General features: G+C 36.2%; 1 protein-coding gene across 1 annotated transcript in view; it reads right to left on the bottom strand.

The window, feature by feature from the left end:
* Positions 1–354: 354 nt before the first annotated feature.
* The window catches only part of LOC131156379 (uncharacterized), a 44,521-nt gene continuing 18,870 nt past the window's right edge, over positions 355–26,005 (bottom strand). The window contains exons 3-5 of the mRNA XM_058110017.1: positions 20,048–20,145; positions 8,422–8,606; positions 355–683 (exon numbers count right to left, since the gene is read on the bottom strand). Coding sequence (XP_057966000.1) covers positions 679–683; positions 8,422–8,606; positions 20,048–20,145 — 288 coding nt within the window. The 3' untranslated portion in view covers positions 355–678. The remainder of the gene's footprint in view (positions 684–8,421; positions 8,607–20,047; positions 20,146–26,005) is intronic.

Below are 26,005 nucleotides of genomic sequence, written 5' to 3'. Positions count from 1 at the left end.
TAATGAAAGAAAACCAAGTTAGCTTCAATCATGGTTCTATTATCTTCCTTAATCTAGCAAGTGCTCATTCAATTGTAACATTAATTTACAAACCAAAGATGGATAAGTAATTCTACAAAATAATTTAACTTTCAAAAATCTAAAATTCCTCTCCCTCCCTCTTACTCTCCGCTCATCCCATAAATATTGTAATTATAAATTAGACAAGACATTATTTTGTCATTAATTTATTCATTTAACTAATATTTTATGAGGTATATAGAAATTTAAAAAAAAAAAAAATGAATTCTAAAGCTTTCTGAAAATATTCTCTTTATATATGTATTATATTATATATATATATACCCAGAATAAATATAGAAGTCATTTTCACATTTCCTAGGACAGAATTCAATATTATTTCGTTTCAAATTCACACCAACTCAAATTCAAAGCTTCTCCCAAAACCAGAAATCTTAAATCACCTTTGCGTCATAAGCTGTAAAGCTGCAATGACCATCCAATGGCAACCACAGCCTTTTAAAGCCACGTCTGATCTGATTTCCACTGTCAAATCTCAATTTTGTGTTTTCTTTTTCTCTTCTTTTCTTTTCTTTTCCTGATCCTGCTGATAAGATCTTTATCATAATCTGTCCCACCGAAATTGCCAGCATGACTTGAAACGAATCCTTGAAAACCTCACCCTGCACCCATCATTGGAACAAATATGATACAAATTGCCACCCCTCCATTATATCATCAGGCAATCAAATGAGCAACGCTATACTTAAAATACACAAAACAAGATAATTCATCATTTCCCAAAGCAGAGTCGGAGCGAATTCACTTTGCTTTACGTAACAAAAGGTTTTACAAAATTTTTTCATCAGGTGAATAAGACAATTAAATTACACAAAGTTTGGCAGTTTTTTAACGGAGCTTATTTATTTGTTCATTTGTGGTGGTTCAAGAAAGGATCAGTAACCAATGGCAAAAGGGTACACTAAAGATTTTGTGTTTGTGTAGTGTTACTCTTCGAGGAGAACAAGTTTTCAACAATGATTACTGCTTTATGCTAGCAGCCCTAGTTCCATGCCATTATAACTGAAAGCAACATTTAAACCTTAATAAAAACAGGACAAAAGAAGAAAAGATAAATTGTTGGCATTACAGCATCAACTTTAGAATATAAAATGCTTTCTCCAAATAGAAGGACCAGCTAAATGCGTAGGCAGAGTGATTAAAACGAGTGACGCTGGTTACTGATTGTGAGTCAGATTAAGGTATTAATATCTTTTGGTTAAGGACATTGGTTCTGGGGCATATTATTATTTTCTTTTGGGCCAAATGAATTTATCGTAAGGCATTTAAAAAAAGAAAATTTAAATCATCAATTTAAGAAAATGAAATAACAAATCAACTTTGGCTTAGGCCTGAAAGCTTTTGTCAGGTTGAGCCCAGTAGAGCAGTACCACAAAGAATCATCTTCCTTCTCATGACAGCATTTCGGGTGATCAACTGGAGTTGGACAGACATTGCTCATCTGCCAGTACGTGATCAAGGAAAAAACTTGATCAGAGAAGGATATGGATTTGAAGGATGTTTGACTGTGAAACAAGGAGGCTGCAGGGAAAACCATTCTCGATGATTTGAAAAAGTCATTTGAGGCTCTCAGCTAAGATGAGTCAGAAGTCTGATTTGACTGCTGTGGAGAAGCTGATGATTGCTATCTTTTGGGGAATAATTTATTTGGTTCGAAGTTTAACATGGTCGGAGAATGATGGGAATCTTCTTCTGGATAGGTTGAGGGATCATGTTGATGCCCCATCATTGCCAATGACTTCTGTTGCAGCCATAGATTTTTTAGGGGGTTAATTGCCTGGTGGATCATGGGAGGATGGAAAACACAGTCAATACTAGGGAACTACACTTGTTTGATGGATGAGGCTTTAGAGGGTTCAAGTCTGCATAGCAGCAGAAGCATAATTCTGAAAATAATGTGGCATATCAGGCTTTGGTTCTTGCAAGAACAGGAGTTGTCATTCCTCGTACAAGTCTTGGTTTTGACCCTTGTTCCTCTTTACCTTGTTCGCATTCAGTTTCTAGCTTTATATCGGAAAATGAATTTGCAGTTCCCATTGAGAGTGTTATATCTAGTCCTAGTGCCTTCCCATTCCTAAAGGAGTCCAGAAAGCTGTGAATGTCCCTATTTGCCTTGGTAATTCAATTTCAAATAAGCAAGACATGTTTGACCCATTGGGTATTAGAAAGATACTAGGGATAGATCATTTGGGCACTAGGTTGGTGAGCGTGACGAAGGAGGAGGAGGAGGAGGAGGAGAAGAAGAAGCGGGTAATGCAAATGTTGAATAAGAAAAAGAAGGTAATGCTAATGTTGACTATTTTCCCAAATTTTGACTCTTTTCCCAACATATAAGGTTCAAATTTTATTTTTTCATTTATTTTTTTTATTTTTTACTTTAAAATTTTTGCTAGCTTGTGGTTCTTTACGGGAAATCTATATCATTTGAGATACCAAGTTAGTTACAAGATGTTGGCCTTACAAAGTTTAATACTTCATTTTGATGCTAACAAACAAGTGGGACTTAACATGCTTTTGTTGAGTGTTGTGTTTTCTTAGGAATCCATATTGAAAGTACTCATGTAGCATGGATCAAAGTCTGAAGATCATAAGAGCATAATGATTAAAGAAAATCAACATGAGAGCTCAAAGTCTAAATTATTGAAGAAATATCAAGAGAGTTTAAAGCTATGAAAGATCAAATTATTCTGAGAGATCAGAGACTAGCAACAAAGAAAGTTCAGAGCAAAGAAGAATTTTTTAGCACTTAGGACAAGTTTTTGTAAGTACTTTAAGTTTATTCATGTATGAAGTTTTCATTTTGAAGCCCATTAGGCAAATAGACTTAGAGACCTTAAGATAATAACTTGGAACATGTTTTCAAAGTTAAAACAAATTTATATTCCAAGTAACAATGAGAGAGAAATCAAAAAAGTGACTAGAAAAGAAAATCATTCAGTTGACAGACGACTGTCTGTTAATAGACAAACGACTGGCTAAATTAAAGGCTTAAAATTGAAACACAGAAACATGACAGACGACTGTCAAGGCTATGACAAACGACTGTCAGTGAAAAGTGAGAAGACTGTGTATGTTTCACCAGACGACTGTCCAACTTATATGTTACTGAAAGACTTAAAATTACACATGGACAGACAACTGTCACCTTATGGACAGACGACTGTCACCTTATATTCTGATGACAAACGACTGCCACTAAAGGGACAGGCGACTGCCACCTTTCTGCCTATGATTTTTACCGTTATATTAAATGGACAGACGACTGTTAGGACTTCACAATCATCTGCCTCGCGGCATTTTTCTATTTTCCAATGGATATAATTTTTGAAATTCAAATATTTGGAAACTCAAATAAGTTTAATATATAGAAACAAGTCTGAGTATCCTTTGGGGAACAAGCTAGAAGGTTTTATACATCTATAAATACCCCTAAAGACACATTGATTTAATCACCAAGATCATTAAGAACTCACAATCTGCTGCCATACTCTCTCTCATTCTGAATTTCTAAAAGTGCTTCATATTGCTCTCATCCTTGCTCAAAATTAAAAGAAGTTTTTGCTGAATCTCTCACTGTGTTTGATCATTGAGTTGCTGATTCTTTCATTGAAAGATACCCACGGTGATAAGTTTCTAAGAGCTTTATTCTGAAATTCATATTCTGAATTTACTGAAGTGCATAAGTGTTTTAAATTTGTACTAATCAGCTTTTTGAGGAGCAAGTTCTTGTACGTATTGTTTTTCTATTTTTCGAACAGGGCTTGTTGACGATTTGAGTATTGAATCGTTGGACCTTACAAAGGGAGATTGTTTGGAGAAGGCGGGCTCTAGCCTTACCCAAGGAGTGCTTGTAATTGTTTTTGTTCCGGCTGATAAAGGAACGGTAATAGTGAATCCTTTGGCAGTTTGGCCAAGGGCGAGGACGTAGGCTGTGTTGAAGTTGAACCTCGTAAAAATCCTTGTGTTCATCTTTTTCTACTCTACTCTTTATTTTTCAAGGATATAATCTACGTGGTTGCTTTAAATTTCAATTCTGAATGTTTGATTGTTAAATAGACCGGAAGGTAATTCGTTTTGGATAAATCAACATTAATTGCGGAAACCGAAAGGGACTACGTTGGTTGATTATCCTTAACATATTAATCTGAAAGTTTATTTAAAAACTAAACATTGGGAAGAAGAATAATTGTGATACAGGGCTTATACTGAGTGCAGTAAATTTTCACATATTTTGTTACATAAATTGAGAGTTTGATCTTGTTGTGATTGATTGTAATTGTTTCTAAGATTTACAACTTAAAAGAACTAATTCTAAAGAAACAATTTTTTATAAAAAATAAAAAAAAAAAAACCAATTCACCCTCCCTCTTGGGAAGCTATTCCTAATTTCACAAGAGTTGATAAGCTTCTTTGGTCTTTTTCTGTCTGTTCAGTTAAAGGTTTGGGGTAGGGGCCAGCCCCTATATGCCCTAATTGTCTTCAACTTGAGAGTTTTCAGTCCATTATTACTGGGCCTAGGCCTTGTTCTTCTTTTTGTTGGGTCGTGGGTGATTATTGCTATAAGAAGTTAGGAGGGTCTACGATTTCACTACTAGGTTGTGGGGGCTTTTATGAGTTCAACAAGGATTGTGATTTGAGAGATTTCGAGCATGCTCAATTTACATAGTTCACACCAGGCGAGCAATTTCTTGCCATTCGCATTAATAGATTCTTGGTTATAAAGGAGGGAAGATACTTTCCTAGTTTGTCTAAGAGGTTTGACCTAGAGTTGTGTCAGATCAATGGCCAATTTTAGCCCAATTCGGTGAAGTGGGGTCCCACTCCACTTAGGGTTAAGAGTATGTGGCTGGGTCATCCTAGGTTTGTTGATTTAGTTAGAGATTTGTGGGGAGAATGCATAATCCAGGGCTAGGAGGGTTATTATTTTTTGAAGTTAGATATGGTCAGAAAAAAAAGTAGTTGAATAAGGAGGTATTTGGATTGATGCATCAGAAACAATGGAATTCAGGGGAATAGGAATCTTCACAGGTTGGAGGAAGGTAATTTGCTTTTAGGTGGTTAGAAGGTGCAGTTGTTAAAATAGTTTGATGAGATTCTTTTGAATGAAGAAACTAGCAGGAGGCAAAAAACTAAGTAGGTGTGGGTAAAAGAAGGAGATCGTAACACTTGAATGTTTCATAAAGCATAAGAGTTTCATTAAAAAGTTGAAGAATGAAGCAGGCTTGGTGCTCAGAAAACCCAGACTTAATTGCTGATGAGATCACCCATTTTTTTAGCTGTCTTTGTGGATTTTGAGCTCACTCTTAAATTTCCATGAAATTGTCAAAATTTCCACCGAAAATGGCGTTTTCCACCACCCTTGAAATTGGAATGGCAGTCAATTTCCACTCTACAAATTTTCTACCTAAATTCTCAGAAGTTACTTACAACTTAATAAAATCTCGAAATTTACAAAATTTGTTAAATTTTTAACCATAGAATGAAATTTCTTTGTAATTCAAATTTGAGATTCAAAACCCAAATTGGGATTTCTCACCCAATTTGTCTTCTTTTTTTTATTGAAACTAAATATTATTAGAAGGGTATGAATATCTTATATATTTTTACATGAAAAATTAAGGTTAGATATTAGCTACAACATTTTATTTCACCATTTGTGTCTAAATTATATGTATTTGTATAATGAATAATATTTAACAGATTTATGGATTTCAATTTCTATTAATTGAATATGATTATCTTACATTATTATATAGACCACAAAGCACATACTTGTCCTCGTGTATTCTATTTATAATACTATACTAATAAATTTTGCATTACTATGTCAATTAGCAGTTCCTAAAGTTTCATAAAAGAATTCCAAGATTTACAAATAATTCCACCATTTTCAAAAATCAAAATCAAAATTGGCATTGACATTAAAATTTTCATACTTTTGAAAGCATCAAAATTTTAGTTGATATGGAAATTAAGACCTAGAGTTGAAGGAGGAATTTGGTAGAGTTTTTGGATTGGTCTCCTCCTCTCCTGAAGGGGAAGGCAGAGTGGTTGAAGATATCTTTTGATGGTAAACATGACCATCTAAAAGGGAGTGTTTTTAACCTTTGTTTCAAAAGGTTATGACCAATTTATTTTGGGGGTTATGAGAATTTTAAATAGAGATAAAAGGCTTTGTCTTTAGATGAAAAAGTAGATCAGGGTTATCTTTTCTTGGCCACATTTGCAGTTACAGCCAACAGTGAACCAAATCCTAGTATAATGCTCCAAGGGAGGTTTATCAAGTCGATCCATTATCTCATTTTTTCCACTATTGTTGTGGATGTTCTTGGTAGGATAATTAGTCAAGGAATAAAAGAGGCGCAGGGGAGAGTCATAAGGTGAGTTAATGGAGCATTGCAAACTTCACAATTCCCTTTGACCCTTTTTGGCTGTTTTTTAACCACTGCTCAAGCAAACTTCCTGTCCCTTTTAATTAAGCTAAGTGCAAACCCATTTCATTCAACAACTGTGGGCAGTCAAAAGAAATATATGGTGATTCACAATTGTCTAAAATATAAAATACAAAAGAAATTGAATCTTTGATCAAACAAAAACAAGAATTTAAAAGTTAAGATTATGTCTTGTTCTTCTAACAAATAGCTATAATTTGAAAATAAAAACATGAAAAAGAAGTTGAAGACCTTAATCATGTCCTTCCAAAATTTACTAAAAAAAGAGAATTCAGAAAAAATACTAGCTAGTCAAATATGTGTCTTTGACAAGGGCTAGAATTTAGTACAATCACCCACAAAAACAAAATCCTTACAAAAAAATTATTTTGGAAAAGCTACCGAATTGCCAAGTCCCTTTGTTAAATGTAACTTTCGTAGTAAAAATGGGCATTACTTTTAGCTCCACTAAGAAAAGCACATATATTGGTGTTAATAAGATTTGTGTACCAAAGGGGACCAAACCAATGACAAAAAACAACTCTAGAAGGGTTTTGACTCCAAGGAAAAACCCCACTAACACCTATGGAACCAAAAAAATTGAATACCAAAAGTATGTACTAATTGGTTTGGTTCGGTTATCCAAACCAATTAATATTATGTACTTAATTATGTAATTGGTTCAATTTAGATATATACATGATTATATAGGTGTGTAGTTACAACATCTACCACACCTACCATTTGAAATTAAATAAGGTAATTAGGTAATTACCTACTTACTACTATAGTTCGAATATTTTCCAACCGAGCAATAGAATAACCCTCAAGGGTGGCAAGAAGATGTGATAATGGTATTGGCTGAAGCTATAAGTTTCATCCAGTGTCTAGGAATTGGCTTCACATTCTTTAAAATTAATGGGTAAATGGGTTGACCCATGCAAAAATGGATCAAAATATTTTATAAATGGATTACAAATGGGTAAATGGATCACTAATGACCCAACCCATCTTGACACATCCACCCATAAACCCTTTACAAATTTGTATTCAAATGTTTGTGCTCAATGTTTCTATTGTAGTGAAACGACTGCACAATTAACTTTATCATCCTTTTTTGGGGCATTTGGCGCAAGCTCCTACTGTGTTTGGGGCAGCGCTGGGTGTGCCCTTCTTAGAGAGCTTTTATTCTTCAAGAGATCTAAGGTTTAGGAGGTCCAAAGGAGGGGAATATTCATTGGAGGTACTTTTGCTATGGTGTGTATTTGGTTGGAATGCAACTCTAAAATTTTCAATGAAAACTTGATTTCGTCTAATTTGATGTGGACTGGGGTACCTCTTTCACCATTACTCTGGTGTTTGGCATTTGGTTTGTTAACTAGCATGCGGATAGCTGATGTGCAAGGAGATAGGAGAGCTTTGCACCTTTTTAGTAGTGGCTTTCTTTTTTCATGTTTTAGTTTTCTATATTTTAGGGCTTCTTCGCCTCCACTCCTTTTAATTCATCGTTCTCAACAATATTTATTTTTTTCTCCTACTTAAAGAGAGAGGGAGGGGCCCCCGCGCGAGCGCGCGCGCGGGGGGGGGGGGGGGGGGGTGGGTGGTGTGGTGGGGGAGTTGAACTGCTTTAGGCTAATTCAGAGAAATTCTAAACATTGCTTGAACTGTTGCAAGCATTTCTTCCTAGAATATTCTTTATGGATTAATGGATCTGTGACTGACATTCTCCCCCCAGTATATGGTGTCATCACTAGATCCTCAGCATGCACACTTAAATGAGCCAAATTTTTACTACTTACAAATGCTACCAGAAAGGAACTAAATAATATCTTGAAATTTAAGCACAAAAAAATGTGTGAAATACGAATATAACTATGAAGCTAATCTTTTCTCAGAAGCAAAATAATACCTGCATCTCCTCTAGTTCCACTTGAGAGGTGATTCAAGCCATATTCTGAAGAAGTTTCATTCACTACACTTGTTGCATGCTTTGTCTCTGCCATTTCAACTTCAAATGCACCTCTATCTGAAGATTTCTCCTTTTCCATTGTCATCTGTCTAATTTTTGCTAGTCGTATTGAATGCAGCTCATATCTGGTAATGCAAAAATGGACATTGTTATGTGTCTGTGCGCATGCATGTGTGTGTGTGTGTGTGTTGGGGGGGGGGGGGGGGGGGGGGTGAGAGGGATGGGGGAGTGTGTGTGTGTGTGATAGTGTGGCCATCATGCTAACCCTACAATGCACCATCCCCCCTTCAAGGGGCAGGAGCATCACAATAAGGAATATTATGTACATTGTGATGGATGAAACTGAATGTAACTGAAATTTTAAAATTAAGCCACATAAATAGAGTCCGAACAAGGCCAACTGAATGAAACTAGTATACCTCCAGCCACTTCACAAAAATTGTATTTGAAAGTTAAAAAAAAAATGTATTATTTTTAAGAAGTGCAAATCAATAATCAATGAAGAACTTTTTGACAGGGGTTTTCTGTGGTGTCACAGGAACAATAGGAATTAGGAAATTTCTGCTAAGAGTCAATCTCCTCGATTCATTCTACTTTAGTACAATAGAAATGCTGCCATCCAGCTCCTGTTCCTTATAGATGATCGAGTGCTTTGGCATCTCATGGTCATTGTGATTTGTGCTTTTCCCTCATAATTACACTTACCCTCTGTTTGGGAGAAGCCTTAGATTTGGCTGTGTGGATTTAGACAGAATGTAACATAAATTGCATTAAATTTTGTCAAAAGTCACACAAACCCAAATACAAGTCTCAAAACCAATGCTCCCAAATGCAGTGCTACGGTAGTGTTTGGGAGCATGGATTTTGAGCCTCAGATTGAATTTGTGTGAATTGGAATGAAAATACAATTTTGTACTGTGTTTTGTCCAAATCCACACAAATACAAATACAAGGCCTAAAATGCAAGCCCCCAACACAGGGTTAGCTTAACCAAAACAACATTTGATTTTTCTAAGAAAAACAAACATTACGTAATTTTTTGTCAACATCTTCAATATTCATAAATGATTCTAACTTAATATTACCAATCTCTAGTTTTGTGAATTATAAGTACAAATGGTACATCCTCCTACATGTCCCGTCAGTTCAATTTAAACAAACAAAAAAAGGGGTCTGAATGCAAAATCTACTATAATGGCATTGTTCTTACAACATACACTAGTATGCTTCCTATTTTACCCACTAGTTAGAACAATAATGCAAGTCCTTCATAAGAAAAATTATAACACCCCACTTTTTTGAACACCATAACATATGCCTTTATGGTCCATAAAGATCATGTTTATTTCCCTGAGAGAGAGAGAGAGAGATTGACAGCAACCATTATAGCAGCCTCGCACTGTAATATAATAAATGTTGTACATGAAGACACTATTACAGCATTACCAAGCATTAAGAGACATTGTTAGGTAAGACTCTACATTAGGAGGCATTATTGACCTTTTTACATGTCAGGTATATTATCAACACAGTGGGAGAACTAATAATTTATGAGTCATTCCATTCCTGAAAACTTCATTCTCCCTATTGTACTTTCTCTCTAACATGGTACCAAAAAGCATCCATCCAAGACCTAAAACCCCAAAGGCCATTATTAAAAAGCCGCTGCCAAATCAAACCATGAAGCTCCCTACTCATGTGATTTCCCATCACTATCACCAAACCAACGCCTCAAAAGTGATTCCCAGTCCTTGATATGCTGGAATGTTTGCCAGAAGTTCCAGAATCTTTGTTATAAAATTGCTCACACAATTGGTTCAACCTAAGCTTCTCTGATTTGTTTTACGAAAAATCAATACCATAGGCCTCCTCAAAACTTTCTCATTAGGCCGGAGACCCCAAATGATTTTATGACCTGGATTTGAACAGATTCGTATTTGTGCTTAGTCCACATTCTTTGAGTCTACTTCTTAATACACTACATCTCATACTTTTGGAGATCTACATGAATCTCTTCTGCTAGCTGTCACTATTCCTCCTGTCCTCGAGTGACGAGTCCCCATCTGAACCCTCAGCCGCTGCTCCTCCCCTTGTTCCATCCAATCATTACTTTTTACCTTTATAGATGCATACTCAGCGACATCATTAAGAAGCTAGAACTCTAATTGTGAATTCTACAGCCCCACCAATTGCTCCCTTGTTCTCCAATCCAGTTCCTCATGATTTAGATCTCCAATTGCCATTTGTAAAAGTATCCAAGCAGTTCCCATCTCATACCAAATTATGTGTCTGATTATTCACCACCATTGTAATTACTCCTTTGTCACTTCACTATCTTCAGTTTTTATTTGTAAATCTAGTTAAGAGGCCACGCCCTATCTTGGTTAGCAGGCCATTCATAGAATATGAATGTTCTGATAAGTGCGCCATTGATTTCTCCTTTCAGCCAATCACATTATTTGTTGATGGATGTATATTATAAAAGCTAATCCAAATGTCTTGGTTCAGCCAGTGGCCAAAATTACATTTGTGTTTATTGATGTCCCTTGCAACCACTTTTGGTTCATTGTTGCATCATTTAGATACTACGAAAAAAAAAAATTTGTTTGGGTAGATATTTTCATGAGTTCTGCATGGAGCATCCTCCTGGATTTATTACACAAGGAGAACCAGTGTTTGTCATTTGGTGAACTCTATATGCTTTCGAACATTCTCCTAAAGCATGGTTTGGGAAATTCAGTCAACTGTAATTGATTTTAATCTTCATTTTGTTTTCTACGATCATACAAAGTGCAGGAAAACTAATGCTACTTTGTATCCATGGATGAAGTTTTCATTAGAGATGATGATAGTAAGGACATACACTACAAGAGTTAAAGAAAGTTGTTATAGAACATGCTTTGAACAGATGATTTTGGACAATTGAAATATATTCCAGACATTGTGGCAGTCCCGTCCCTTCTTAACTTACCACAAACTAGTCATTGTGATACAGTCATACGCATCTTAAGATATGTCAAATGGGAACCAGGTTAAGATTTGTAATACCAGAATCATGGTTATACTTTGATTCAAGGATACACGTGTCAACTGGCCAAATCTCCATCAAACAAAAGATACACCACAGGATATCATGTTTTTGGTGAGATGCATTTACCATATTCAGACAGCTCCAAGCATAAGAAAAATTGTAGTGGAAGAGCTGCAAATTACTCCAAATCAGATATGGAATGAAATCTGATGCAGAAAACCCAAACCAAAAACTTCCAAATCAATAGGCTAAGCTTGATCATTTCTTCAAACAAATCAGCGAGTTTTCATTGCCCAAAGAGGGTGCACCAGACTAGTGTCATCTCCCTGAAAGATGAGGTCATACTGACATTAGCATCTCTCTCCCCCCCCCCCCCCCCAAAGAATAGTTTAGGGTTTGGGTTTTTGCTCTAATATCCTTTTCATTTTCAAGCTAGAGAGAGAGAGAGAGAAGTAGGTAGCCTCCCACTGTATTTAAAAGAAGTTGAACATGAAGATATAAAGATCATAATGCCACATTATAATGCCCTTTACCTAATATGCTTCTTAATACTTTTTTTTTATCAGCATTAATCCACTTCACTCCTTAACACTTATGGATCATAAAGACATCATTCTTTTCTCTAAACCTTCATATCAACAGCCTGAACACAAATAATAATAATACTAATAATAATAACAACAATAACAATAACAATAACAATAACAACAATAATAATGCAGCAGCAACAACAATAATAATTACCTCTATAGCATGAAGCCACATAGTACCCTCTTATCTTCATTTGATTGCCTATTATTTGCTAGCTTAATCTCTCTCAAATCTCTCTGAAAGTTTCATGGAAGTCATAATTCTACAATCATGATGGTGAAGATAGTACCAGTTTCCTACAGATAGAAGTATGACAAAAGTCATAAGACCTTGTTGAATGATTGGCTAAAATGGCAGAATAATTGGGTAAAATGGAAGACCTAACCTCAATGATAGGTCTCTCCCTCTATGTACAATATATGTCAAGAACAATACCAATGACACCATAATACCCTTACTAACTCACACTTACCAACACAACTCTAACACATACTAACATAATTCTACAACCATGATGGTGCAGATAGTACCAGTTTCCTACGAATAAAAGTCGGATTAAACCTCGTTGAATAATTGGGTAAAATGGAAGACCTAACCTCAATGATAGGTCTCTCCCTCTATTTATAATCTATGTCAAGAACAATGCCAATGACCATAATACCCTTACTAACTCACACTTACTGACGTAACTCTTAACACATGCTAACATAACTCCACAACAATGATGGTGCAGATAGTAACAATTTCCTACAAATAAAAGTGTGAGACCTTGTTGAATAATTGGTTAAAATGGAAGACCTAACCCCAATGATAGGTCTCTCCCTCTATTTATAATATATGTCAAGAACAATACCAATGACCATAGTACCCTTACTAATTCACACTTACTAAAATAACTTCGACACATACCAATAATGCTAAATGGCCAAATAACCATTGACACTCCCACTCAAGCTGGAGCATATATATTATATGCTCCTAACTTGTTACAAATGAATTTCACCCAAGCACCTCCCCAAGCTTTAGTGAACAAATCAGCAAGCTGAAAATCATACTTAACATGAGTAGTTGTAATGAGCTTCTGTACAAGTTTCTCCTAAACAAAATGGCAATCAACTTCAATGTGTTTTGTCCACTCATGGAAAACTGGATTGGAGGCAATATGAGTAGCAGCTCGATTATCACACATCAACTCCATAGGTTGAGAATGTGGAAAAACCAGTTCTTCCAACATGTTTTTCAACCAAAATCGTTCACATATGTAGTGAGAGTCATAGTCCTATACTCTAACTCAGCACTTGACCTTGCCACCATAGTATGCTTCTTACTGCCAACGAAGATACAATACCCAATTGTGGATGTCCAATTTGCATCTATATATCCCTAAATATGAGTATGACCCTAATACTAATATAAAAGACCTCTCCCTAGTGCGCACCTCCCCAAGCATTAGTGAACAAATCAGCAAGCTGAAAATTAGACTTCACATGAGTGGTTGTAATGATCTTTTGTACAAGTTTCTCCTGAACAAGTGGCAATCAACTTCAATGTGTTTTGTCCACTCATGGAAAACTAGGTTGGAGGCAATATGAGCAGTAGCTCAATTATCACACATCGACTCCATAGGTTGAGCATGTGGAAAAGCCAATTCTTCCAACATGTTTTTAAACCAAAATCATTCATATAGTGTGAGTTATAGTCCTATACTCAACTCAACATTTGACCTTGCCACCATAGTATGCTTCTTATTGCCAACAAAGATACAGTACCCGATTGTGGATGTCCAATTTGCATCTGTATATCCCTGAATATGAGTGTGACCCTGATCCTAATATAAGACCTCTCCCTAGTGCACCTTTGAGATATCTCAAAGTGTGAATTAATGCATCCCAATATTTTTTTTCGAATAATTTAGAAACTAACTCATAACACTTGTTGCGAAAGATATACCTAGTCGAGTGACTCTGAGATAATTCAACTTTCCAACAAGTTTCTAGTACCGTCCTAGGTTAGGCAACAAGTCACCCCTATCTAGCATTTAGTGTTGGGATCCATGGGTGTATCAACGGGTGGGTTTCGATCCCAACAACCTAATCTCATCTAAAAGATCAACAACATACTTTCTCTATGACAAGACCATTCCCATATGAGATCTCGATATTTCTATACCTAAGAAGTATTTCAATGGTCCCAAACCCTTGGTCTGAAATTTAGTCTGTAGGAAAAGCTTTAGATTTGGGATGCCTTGATCATCATCCCTAGTAACCACAATATCAACCACATAGTTGGAGGCCTAACTCAAGTACGACAACACTAAATCAACCAAACCATGCTCTCGAAAACTATTTTAAACCATACAATGATTTCTTGAGCCAACACACCGAGCCTGACTCCTCCTGAGCAACAAACCCAGGTGGTTGTTCCATATAGATCTCCTCCTAAAGATCATCATGTAGGAAAGCATTCTTCACATCTAATTGACATAGAGGCCAATGACAATTAGTGGCTAAGGAGATGAACAAACGTACTGAAGCAAGTTTAGCGACTGGAGAGAGTGTGTCAGATGAATCCAAACCATACACTTGAATATATCCCTTAGCAACAAGGAGCGCCTTCCATCGAGTTCCATTGGATTGACCTTCAAAGTATACAACTAACCAGAAACAACGATAGACCTATCATGAGGTAAAGTTACCAACTCCCAAGCATCACTATCCTATAGTGCATGCATCTCTTCAATCATTGCATTCCTCCACCCAAAATCGGATAAAGCTTTAGAAATAGATTTTGGAAGAGCAATAGAAGACAAAGTACTAACAAAATAGTAATATTAAGGTGACAAGAAATCATAAAAAAAACAAAACAAAACAAACAAAAAAACAAACAAACAAAAAACAAAACAAAACAAAAGTAGAGATTGGATGTTGGGTACAACTGCATTACCTTTTCGTACGGCAATGGGAGGATCAGCATCTTGGGAAATAGGATCATTTGACAAGGGAACTAAAGACATAGAAGTAGAAGCTAGAGAAGGCTCTCTTCCCATGAGTCACCATGTGTATACCTACAAATTGGAATGATCCAAGCGATGAGAAGGACTCAAACTAGATGAAGATGTAGGAGGATTGGGCACATAAATTAGGTTAGGATCTGAAAGGCAAGGCAAAGGAAAGGACTCATTTTTGTCAACAAAACTCAAGGAACCAAAGTACCATGGCGTGGATTCAAAAAGGTGACACCAATAGAGACAGAATTAATGTAAAGTAGGGCTATGGCATTGATTTCTCTTTTGAGTACATGAATATCCAGAAAAATACATTTGATAGCATAAGGATCCAACTTATCAATTCTTGCAGTTAACTAATGGACAAAAGACACACAACCGAATATACATGGAGGAAGGGAGAACAAAGAAGCCTTCAGGAAGATAACTATATGGGATTTTACCACCAAGGACAGAGGGTGGCATTTTACTAATGAGAGAGCACATAGTGAACTCATCACACTAAAAACTTTGGGAACATTCATTTGATACAATAGGGTACAAGTGAGTTCAAGAATATGTATGTTTTTTCGTTCTACAACTCCATTTGTTGTGGAGTGTGGGCACAAAATGAATGAATGATGAATCATATCAAAATAAGTCATATAGGTACTAAATTGGGTACTGAAATACTCCTTAGCATTATCAGTACAAAGAATCTTGACTAAACTAAGTCTTCATTTGAGAACAAAAGGCACAAAAGATATTAAACAACTCGGAACGATCTTTCATTATATACAACCAAGTCACTATGGAGTAGTCATCAACAAATGTAACAAAGTATTGAAACCCCAATTTCAACATAACATGACTAGGACCCCAAACATCAAAATGGACGAGCATGAAAGGGCTATTTGTCCATTTGTTGACCTAGGAAGCAAAGGGAGCACAATGATGCTTCCCAACGGACAAGACTCACACGCAAGACTACACACAAAACTCAAGTTAGAACTAGCTGTTTTAATTTGTCCAACGATGATGACCAAGGCAACAATGGATTTGAAGTGGTGTAGCATCAATTGTAGAGGCAATGGGAGAAGAGAGCAACTCAAAGTAGTAAAGTAAACCAACCTCACGTCCTATGCCAATTGTCTTCTTCGTTTTCAAATCCTGAATAACCACGCAATGAAAAAAGAAGGTTACAAAACAATTTAGTGCCTTTGTAAGCTTACTAATTGACATAAGATTGAAAGAGGACAGGAATGTACAAGACAAAAGAAAGAGAGATGGAGTGATCAGGATTTACTGCTCCTACCCCCTTGACTGTAGTTGTGGACCCATCAGCAAAGGTAACTTAGAGGTGAATTTTTAGGATATTAGAGGGTAGGAAAGAAGTTGCTTATGCTAGTCATATAGTCAGTAGCAGCAGAGTCGATAATCTAAGGACTAGTGAGAGAGATGCTAGATGACATAAAAACTGTAGGATTACCCTTCTGAGCAAAAGATGCAATGTGATGAGATGCTTGTTGGATGCTTGATAGATATTGTAGGAACCTTGAATACTCTTCCTACGAAGTTGTTCACCTGAACAAGTGCCAAACAAGTGAAACAAACTTCTGGGATTTGAGGCCATACCAACACACACAAAACCTCGCTACAACAGCAAATTAGAAATACACAGCGAACAAAATGCTCTTGGGACTCCAGAGTGAAATTTTGGACCAACCGAAACGAACACAAATGAGTCAACCACATTCAACTACCACAGCAGGACATAGCACTGCCACAGCCCTACAAAATCAATGTATAAATGCTTCTACTGCTCCAAGAGACTCACCAATGAACTTTACAAATACTGAGCACCACCACCAGATTGCCACGAGTGCATGGTCGAAAAAAAGCTGGAATTTTTAGCAAAAATCATGCCCAATAGCTTGATATTATGGTCTATCGAAGTAATCAAGGCATTCTGCAAAAAAATGGAGAGAAACGTGGCCTCTAACGTGCCAGAACGTAGGGTCACACTACCGGCCGTTAGCCAGTGCATGGGGGCGCGTGAGGAGGTTTGCAGCGATGGGGTTTTTGCAGATCCACAGATTGGGGGGGTCTGTTGTTGTCATATGGTTGATTTTGTGAAATATGGAAGGGGTTTTGAAGGTTCTGAGAAGGGCAGCAATGGCCAGGGAATTTTCTGGCAATGGCTGAGTTTTCCAGCAATCCCTGGATTTGTTTCTAGGCTGTAGAAGTGTGGTTGATCCTCCTATACAGACTGATTTGCATAGGATGGCTAGTTTTAGGGGTTGGTTTGGTGGTGATGATAGGGTTTCAATAGTCTTGCTCTGATAGCATGTTGAATAATTGCATAAAATGGAAGACCTAACCTCAATGATAGGTCTCTCCATCTATTGATAATATATGTCAAGTACAATACCAATGATCATAATGCCCCTACTAACTCACACTAACATAACTCTAACACATGCTAATAATGCTAAATGACCAAACAACCATTAACAGACCTTTTCTATGAGGATCAACATTCAACAACTTTATTTCTCAATTTATAGGGCTTAAAATGCTTTCAAGATAAGGAAAGTGATTTAGCAAACCTACTAAACTAAAATACTAATTCCTTAAATAATAACACCCTAAAATCTTGCTTCCTAAATAATAATACCGTAGAACCTTGAAGATATTACCCTAATAAAAATAACCTAACCAAAACAAACGAAATTACAGTAAAGATTAGAAAAGTAAACTAGCAGGTTGGGCCGCCATTCTTCATTCATATACGATTTCTTAATTTCCAGAATCTTGCTTACAGAAGCTGGGCAGCTGTCTTCATCATCCATAAACTCCCAGCCTCAATTGGCACCGGGCCACATGCCTTTTCTACCTTCATTTCTTTCACAACCTCTCTTAGAGTGAGTTTGGATAGGACATCTGGAAAGTACTGGCATTTCTAAAATAAAAGGATTCTAAGTTTCATTTGTTTACAAAATCCAATGTTATAAATATCAAGTTTTAATACTTTATTTGGAATTTATATATCTTAGAAATTTAATTTGTTTACAAAACCAAAAGTAATAAATATCATGTTTGGACGCTCAATTTGAATTTCATATATCCCATTCTTAGAATAATAACAAAATTCATCATTTGTAAGTTGGTAGACACTAGAAGAGTTTTTAAATGACACTAATTTTGGTGTTGTTTGGGAAGAGAGTTTTAATTAGTGTAAATACACTCCAAAGATCCCCTGAATTTTGTAAATCCCCTCTTGACATATCCAAACAAGGAATATATATATATATATATATATATATATATATATATATATTGAATACCTTTTACAAATGAAATGCCTCTTTGAAAGATCCTATCCAAACAGGCCTTACTGGATGTCCTGAATCCCTGATTCCACATGAACCTATGTTATTCACGCATACAGAACTTATAATTCCTACTTTTCTGCATACACCACCTTGGCATATGAATAATTATTTCTTATAAAGGCACTGATAATGGTACTCAAAATTTTTAATCCTCATAATATATGTCAATTACAATAGCATTCAATATAAAGAATGGAAATAACACATGGTCAAATCCATAATGAACAGCTACAAAAAGACACATTACCCTTATTCACTTTCATATGGAACTCAATAGGTTATCGGGCAATTGAACTCCCTTGAAATTTTCAAAAAAGGTGCAGATATCCCCCCCCAATGTTCAAAATATGACTCCAACTTCTCTCTATATTTTAGAATAATGACCTTTCTAACCACCACATTAGGTGACTGTCTCCTATAAAACAAAGGTTAATACTTCATATATTTTTTTCACAACTACACATCTTCTTCTCAGTAATTTGTATCTTTTGATGAGACCAGCTTTATATTGGCCGGGACCTGCATTCACTTTCTCATCCAAGAAGTAAGGTGAGCTTATTTTCATCATTGTTGCTTATTTCACTTGTCATTTATAGGGGTCAAATTCATCATTAAGGTAAATATATCACATTGCCACAGGGATTAATTAATAGAGGGGTTTTAAATGTTACTATATTCAAATTCAATGTCATTTTCGGAAGATTAGAAAAGGCCTGCATCTTTTTGGCAAACCTCTGAGCAGATTACTTTATTTTTCTGTATATTATTATAATGCTAAGGATAAATGTACTTGCTCAAACAATATCCACATATCTACATACGAACACACACACGCACACACTCATATATATTTAAAGAGAGAGAAAGAGAGAGATGTGTATTGCTTCCCAAGATATGGCTCTGAGATGTTATATTTCATGTGAAAATTGCAACAGATTTAAAACAAAAATAATAACAATTGCCAACACTTTATCATGAGAGTGTGTCATCCACAAAAGTAGCCAACACCAAGAATTATTTGATTTTAAAGAATCGGGCATTATTAAAACAAGATCAATTATCTAGAGTAAAAGCAATAAAGCATCTCCCCACGTAGATGAAGCATGGGCACATCTAAAGGTAAAAGTACTTGAACTCAAAATTTCCCTTAAAATTTTTTTTTGGAAGTTAGAGTAGTTGATCCATTCATGGGGAACAAGAAGTAACATTAGGAAGTGAGCTAACGCACGCATCCATTCCATGCTGAGCTGACATACATAAAACAATCAAGGCATCACTTTAAAGCCTCCATTCCTTCACAAAAAATAAGTACATATAGCATTCTTGAGCCCGAAAATCCCATATTTTTAGCAGTACGTAATTTTCTTTTTAATTGAAAAAACATAATCAGAAATGGTTCCCTTCTTCATGGAGTCGAGTTTCGTAATCTACTCTAGTGATGGAATATGCAGAGCAGAGTCCAAAGGAAGAACAGTAGAGTCCAAGGAAGAACTTTATATGCACCACTTTTATGCAGTAAATTTCTTATTGCATATCTAAAACAAATGTATGCTAAAAAGATCTTACTCAGCCACGTAGCTTTTTACAAGAGAGAAGTATATTCTCCAAAACTGTCGCTCCTTCAAGTGTCGAGGGCATAACTTATACCTCAGTAGTGAAATTTCCTGGAATAAAAGTGAAAAATATAAAAATGAGGAAGAAAAAAAAAGTCACATTAAAATGCCATGTTAACATTGAATTTTGAACCATAGAAGCTGCTATAGAATGATAACCAAATATATATCCATATGATTATATTCTATGAATACTAGTCAATCTTCAATGGAAACTATTTAGCATCATAACTTGCATGAAACTGGATGGTCAACAAAAAATATATGGAGTAGCCACACTGTTTTTAAAGAAAATAAAGAAAACTAGAAAGGAGAGTGATGGTGCAAATAGAAAATAGGTTCTAGGGCCTAACCATCTAAATTGTACATGGGGAAGGTATTATGCGCACAAATGGTACTTGCATTTATGTGTTTCTTTGTCTCTTATTTTGTCATTACATAAAACATAGAATAGTGAGTGCTGTATTTGAATAATAAAATCGAAAAAATTTGAAATAATATCTGGAAGATTATTTGGGACTAAAAATCAGGATAACTTAGGATTCGAATTTGTTTTCCAGCTTGAACATCAAACAAGGGGAGAAAAAAATCGACCACTCAAAACAATGTAGAAGATGCAACACCTCCATCTATGTGCGGCACGGCCACCCCAGCCTGCAACACACAATTGTTGAGGCTGGGGTGTTCATTGTATGCCTTCAAAGCCAACCATACAGCCGACCTTTTTTTATTGTCTTCTTCAAATTATAATAGAAGAGCAAGTTAATTTATTCATTTGTACAATATACTTTACATGAATAATCCACAGAATTCAAGTTGAATTACATGGTAACTGAAAATGGTAAGACTCACATTTCAGTTCGCACTATCCAGACTGTCATGATGTACTCTTAGGTGTCACCCATGATTAGTAGAAGTCCTGAGAATAACAATAACTAGAATAATTAACCATTCACACATTAAGGGAGAGTTTTTTTAAAAAAATTTATTGTTTTTTGAAAAGAATGAGTGCATTACTAGAAAAGACTCCAAGGGACAGTCACCCACGTATAGCAGAAAACAGCTACCATATTAGTTGGTAGAAATTACAATTCACAAATACTAATATAGATGGCACTATTTAATACTATCATATTAGCTCGAAGCTGCTCGAACCTACAGCATCATACACAGAAGGGATGTGTAATTATTAAGCAAAAGAGGAAAGTTTCTTTAATTAGAATAAAATAATAGTAGAACCATAAATATGATGGAATGGTCAAACTTGGTTTGACTAGGATGGGTGGCCAGTGGATCATTAACTCTCTTTCTCATTCACTTCTATTTTTTTTTTCTTGGTGAAAAGGAAAATAGATCCTGTTGGATGGTGGGGGATGATTTTTAATGCTAATAGATTTTCTCTTGAGAACACAAGGGATCAAGGATTGCGGCTAGTATGAGGGGTTTGATGAGTTCATCAGGATTGTGATTTAAGAGATGTACACCTGGCCACAACAGATGTGCTACTCAAATCAATAGATTTCTGGTTACAAATGATTGGAGGACTATCTCCCTATCTTGTCTCATGAAATATTGCATGGGATTGTGTCCGATCATTACCTAATTGTCCGTGTCAAACTCAGTTGAATGGGGGCTGACTCTGTTTAGGTTTGAGAATGTGGGTGGGGGAATCAAGGTACCATTACCCGCTTTAAATTGAGTAAGAGGAACCCTATGCCCAAGAATATGTGTAGGATTCCTCAGGGCTGACTCCATTTAGCCAGTGCATGCCCTTGCCCTAACCCCCAGGAAATCCTACACCATACCCTAGACCGACCATTAACAATCATTGAAATATTAGTACAGCTAAGGCATCCCATCCAACTTTTGCACATTCCCCTAAAGCCCTTCTCACACATTGCATTATCAAGAAAAGTTTTTCTTCATAGGATATAAGCAATTTTTTTCATGGGCCAGGTTCTCCAGTGAAATCTTTGCCGGGAAGTTGATTTAGTTTTCAAGTTTGCAATTATGGGGGCAGCAAATTTCTTCATAGGTAGTAAGCAATTTTCTTTTGTCGATGACAAGTTTCTCTCAAGATTGCGGAGAAGGACGCACGGCAGTTATTTCATTTGTATCTTTCCTTGGAGGAAAGGAGGTGGCTTGCTGCAAAACTCAGAGCTTTCCTTTTGACAAACTGCAAATCCATGGGTTAGAACCAAGGTCTTAAATTTCGATTTCCCCTCAAACTTCGAAGCTCCAAAAGTACGGAAATTTTGACGGAAATTTCGATTTCGATTTTGATTTGAAAAAAATAATGGAAATAAGTAGTAAAGCATGGAATTCTTTTGTAAAGCTTTAGAAATGATTAATAGACATAATAATGTAAGTTTTTGGACTAATATATAAGTAAATACATCTATGTTGTGTTTGAGGTGGAAAAGTTGTAATAATATATGCATCAAACATATTTGTGAGATAATGTCCATTAAACATATTTAGTGAATCAGTTAATACAAATGAAATTCATAAATCATATAAAGATTATTTATTATACAAATAATGATAATTTAGACATGAATGGTTAAAAAAAATGTTGTTGTAAGTTTACTTTTTCATATAATTTCAAAAGCACTTGTAATAATCTTTTGTTTCGATAAAAATAAATAAGATAAATCAAGAGAGAAATTTCACTTCACTCCTAGATCTCTCATTTGCATTTCGGGGAAATTTCATTGCATAGTTCAAATTTCAACAAGTTTCGCTAAAATTTTGAGATTTCAATAAATTTCGGATGATTCATTGAGATTTCAACAGAAATTATGCAAGATGGAAATCGACTGCCGATTCGATTTCGAGGGTGACAGAAATCGGAAATTTTGATGGAAATTTCGACAATTTCATGGAAATTTAAGACCATGGTTAGAACTTTTAGAGTGCCCAATCATTTTTCAATTATCAGAATGTGAGCAAATCATTTTGGTAGGTTTTTATCACTGGAAAATTTCCACTCCAAGGCTCTATTCAATCGATTTGCATCTCAGAAGGGAAGGAGGCAGGAGGCTGGAAGAAAATCTTTGAATGCTCGATGGCAGTATCGCAGAGGGTAACAAGAGGAGCTTCAGGCTCATGATTAAGATCAGAAAGAGAAGATCTTTTTTCATTGTCCAGACAGCATGACGAACGTGCATCAACACAAACAATTTGCCACAGCATCAGGCGAGGCTCTAGACAATCGGCCAAGGGGGAATTTCGCCAAATAAAACTCAAATAAAGAAAGTTCACAAAAATGGAAGGGTGAGCAGTTTGGGGATGGAATCATTCATGGAGGATATCCATTGCACGACCGACACAATTACAGAAGAGGGATCTCAGGTGGTGGATAAAGGGCTCATGCATTTGGAGGAGCTCAGAGGGCCTAGGTTCCAAACTATAGACGTGCCGAGCCAAGAGGAGGATTTTTCAGAGGCATAAAGCCCAACAGGGAGGAAGCCCTCTTTCAACCAGACTTTAAAAAATGAGCTAAATGCCACCCAAGTCCCCCAACAAAAGCCATCTTTCACTGCACAAGTTGAGTTTGGGCTTACTAGGTTACGAGCCTGGAGCTAAGTACAAGAACCCTCTTCTTCAAGGGAAAGATTTTTTTGAGCCATAGAGAAAGTAATATGCAAAGACCTGCAGTGCAACTTCAGGAAACTGAAAGTGACAAGGAAGATGAAAGGAAGCAAAGGCTTTGGCCATAGGAATACGAGAGAAGGTGGAAGGGTTCACATCACAGGTATTCTGACCCAAGCCTTGTGAAGGTTGTGGATGTTCATGATCAAGTGAAGAGCAAGCTGGAGGAGGAAGGGCTTCAAAACAAGAGAAAAAGGAAGGAAGTGCTGTCTCCGGAAAGCCAAGACGAGAGAGACCTTCAAATTTTGAAGACAAGGATGAGGAATCATTATCTCCCTATGATTCAAAGCAAAAGAGTTGTTTATTAAGGATCCAAGGAGAGAGGATGGGGGAGAACAGAGAAAGAAAGGTGGTTTGAAGATGAAAGAAGCTGAGAAGGCTGACGATGGTAAAAGTTCAGAGACTACCCCATTTGACAAGAATCAATTGATCTTTATTTTGGGAGTCCAAAGCACAAATGACACAAGGATTTTAATGGGAAATAGTCTTTCCACCAAAAAAAAAATCATCCAAATCTTTTATAGTCCTCAGCCATGACCAGAGACCTTGGAAATGATGCTCTGGGAGCCAAGCAGGGGTATACTGCAATCTTGAAGGTAAACCTCCCATCTTTGTGTCTTGTCATACTATTTCTTAATTATCAAAGTGCCATGACAAGTTATAAAGCAAGGGGATGCTCAAAACTATTAACCTTTTTGGGGATGAAAGGAATACCAGGACGCCTAGGAACTTAGGAACTTTTGAATGATTTAGATCTTAAATTGTCGAGTCCTTCAAAGGATGATGTTAGAACATGTAATGAGGGTGCTGGGGAGAGGAGAAAACCCAAAAAAATTGAGTAGGGAATTGGTATGAGAAAGGGGGTAGGTTTTCAAGGGTCAAGGATGTTTTTAAGTGAAGATTTTATAGTTGAATGTTAGAGACCTAGGGGGTTTGGGAAGAAAAGGGGAGTAAAGGATTTAGTTAATAAAGTCAACCCAAATATTTTCTTTATGCAGGAGACTAAGTTATAGGGGACATGGATACTCAGCACTCTAGGAGCATTTGGGATTCTAGATTCAAGAGTGTGGGTGATTTTTCCTTCTTCAAGGGCTTTACGGGCATGAATTAGTTGCTTAGGCATGGTACTAACCTACATAACAGAATCGGACGAGAACGAGAGCATTACGAGGCAAAATATCAGGTGCAACAAAATGCACACCGTAATGGGCAGTTACGCACCATAATGTCTGTTACAGCACCCTTATGGGACGTTACGATCTGCAGTCAGCTGATAAGGATTTTTTGCCCCATTTTTCCCATTCTTTCAGCTCCTTTCTTCAGTATAAGGCTCTGAAACCCATTTTCTACCATGTCTGTCCAGATTGTGTGAATCAAAACTCAATTTGAAGTTTGAAATCAATACCTTGAAGGATTGGGTTCTCCAAACACGGATCTGTTTAAGCTACATACCTTATTTCTAACTGCTCAAAAACATCTAAGGAGGGTTTGATTTTGAGACAAAAAATCAGCCAACAAAACTCCAAGGGAGGTAAGAGAAATGCATTTAAATGATTTTTCCTTTAAAAAAAAAATTCTTAAAGCTTGTATGACATGGATCTAGCAAAGAGGAGCAGGAAAAAAAAATCATCATTTGACGAATTATTTTTCTGTTTTTTCCTTTTTTTTTTTTTAGTTAGGATTTTGTGTATTTAAATTCATAACTTCATATGAAATGAACTTGTGTATTTACGGATTTTGTATATTTTCTTTGTTACACCATTTTATTTTCATATATTCAGATTTTTCCATTTATAAATTAGTAATTAAATATTTTATTTCATAAAATATTTAAGTTATTACTATAAAGAATTAACTAGTAACCACTTAGTAGTTAGTACTTATTACTTACTAGTCTTACTTATTTAGGTAATTACTAGTTACTAAATAGTAAACTGACAGAGATGGACCATCCTTTGCAATGCCACCACCCTTCACAACAGCAAGAATGGCAAACAACTACGAACATCCTTCTTCATTATCTTCTAGCCTGAATCCTAGTTCTTGACTAACCAGCAATGCATACAGCAAGTCATCCTTGGCTTTAGGGTTCATGCAGTTTCATCAGAGACAAAGAGTGATCATTCGATTTTGTCATGCTCCATCTCGTCCGAAATCTCCACAATCTGTTTTCGCCTTGATTTTGGGGTCAGAGAACTTATAGGATGATTTTTCAAATCATACGTTTTGCTTCCTCTCATTTTGGGAGCCATTGATA

Source organism: Malania oleifera, chromosome 5, assembly GCF_029873635.1.
Source record: "Malania oleifera isolate guangnan ecotype guangnan chromosome 5, ASM2987363v1, whole genome shotgun sequence".
NCBI lineage: Eukaryota > Viridiplantae > Streptophyta > Magnoliopsida > Santalales > Ximeniaceae > Malania > Malania oleifera.
Note: the sequence above shows the minus strand (reverse complement) of the source record. Positions and strands in the feature narration are given on the sequence as shown.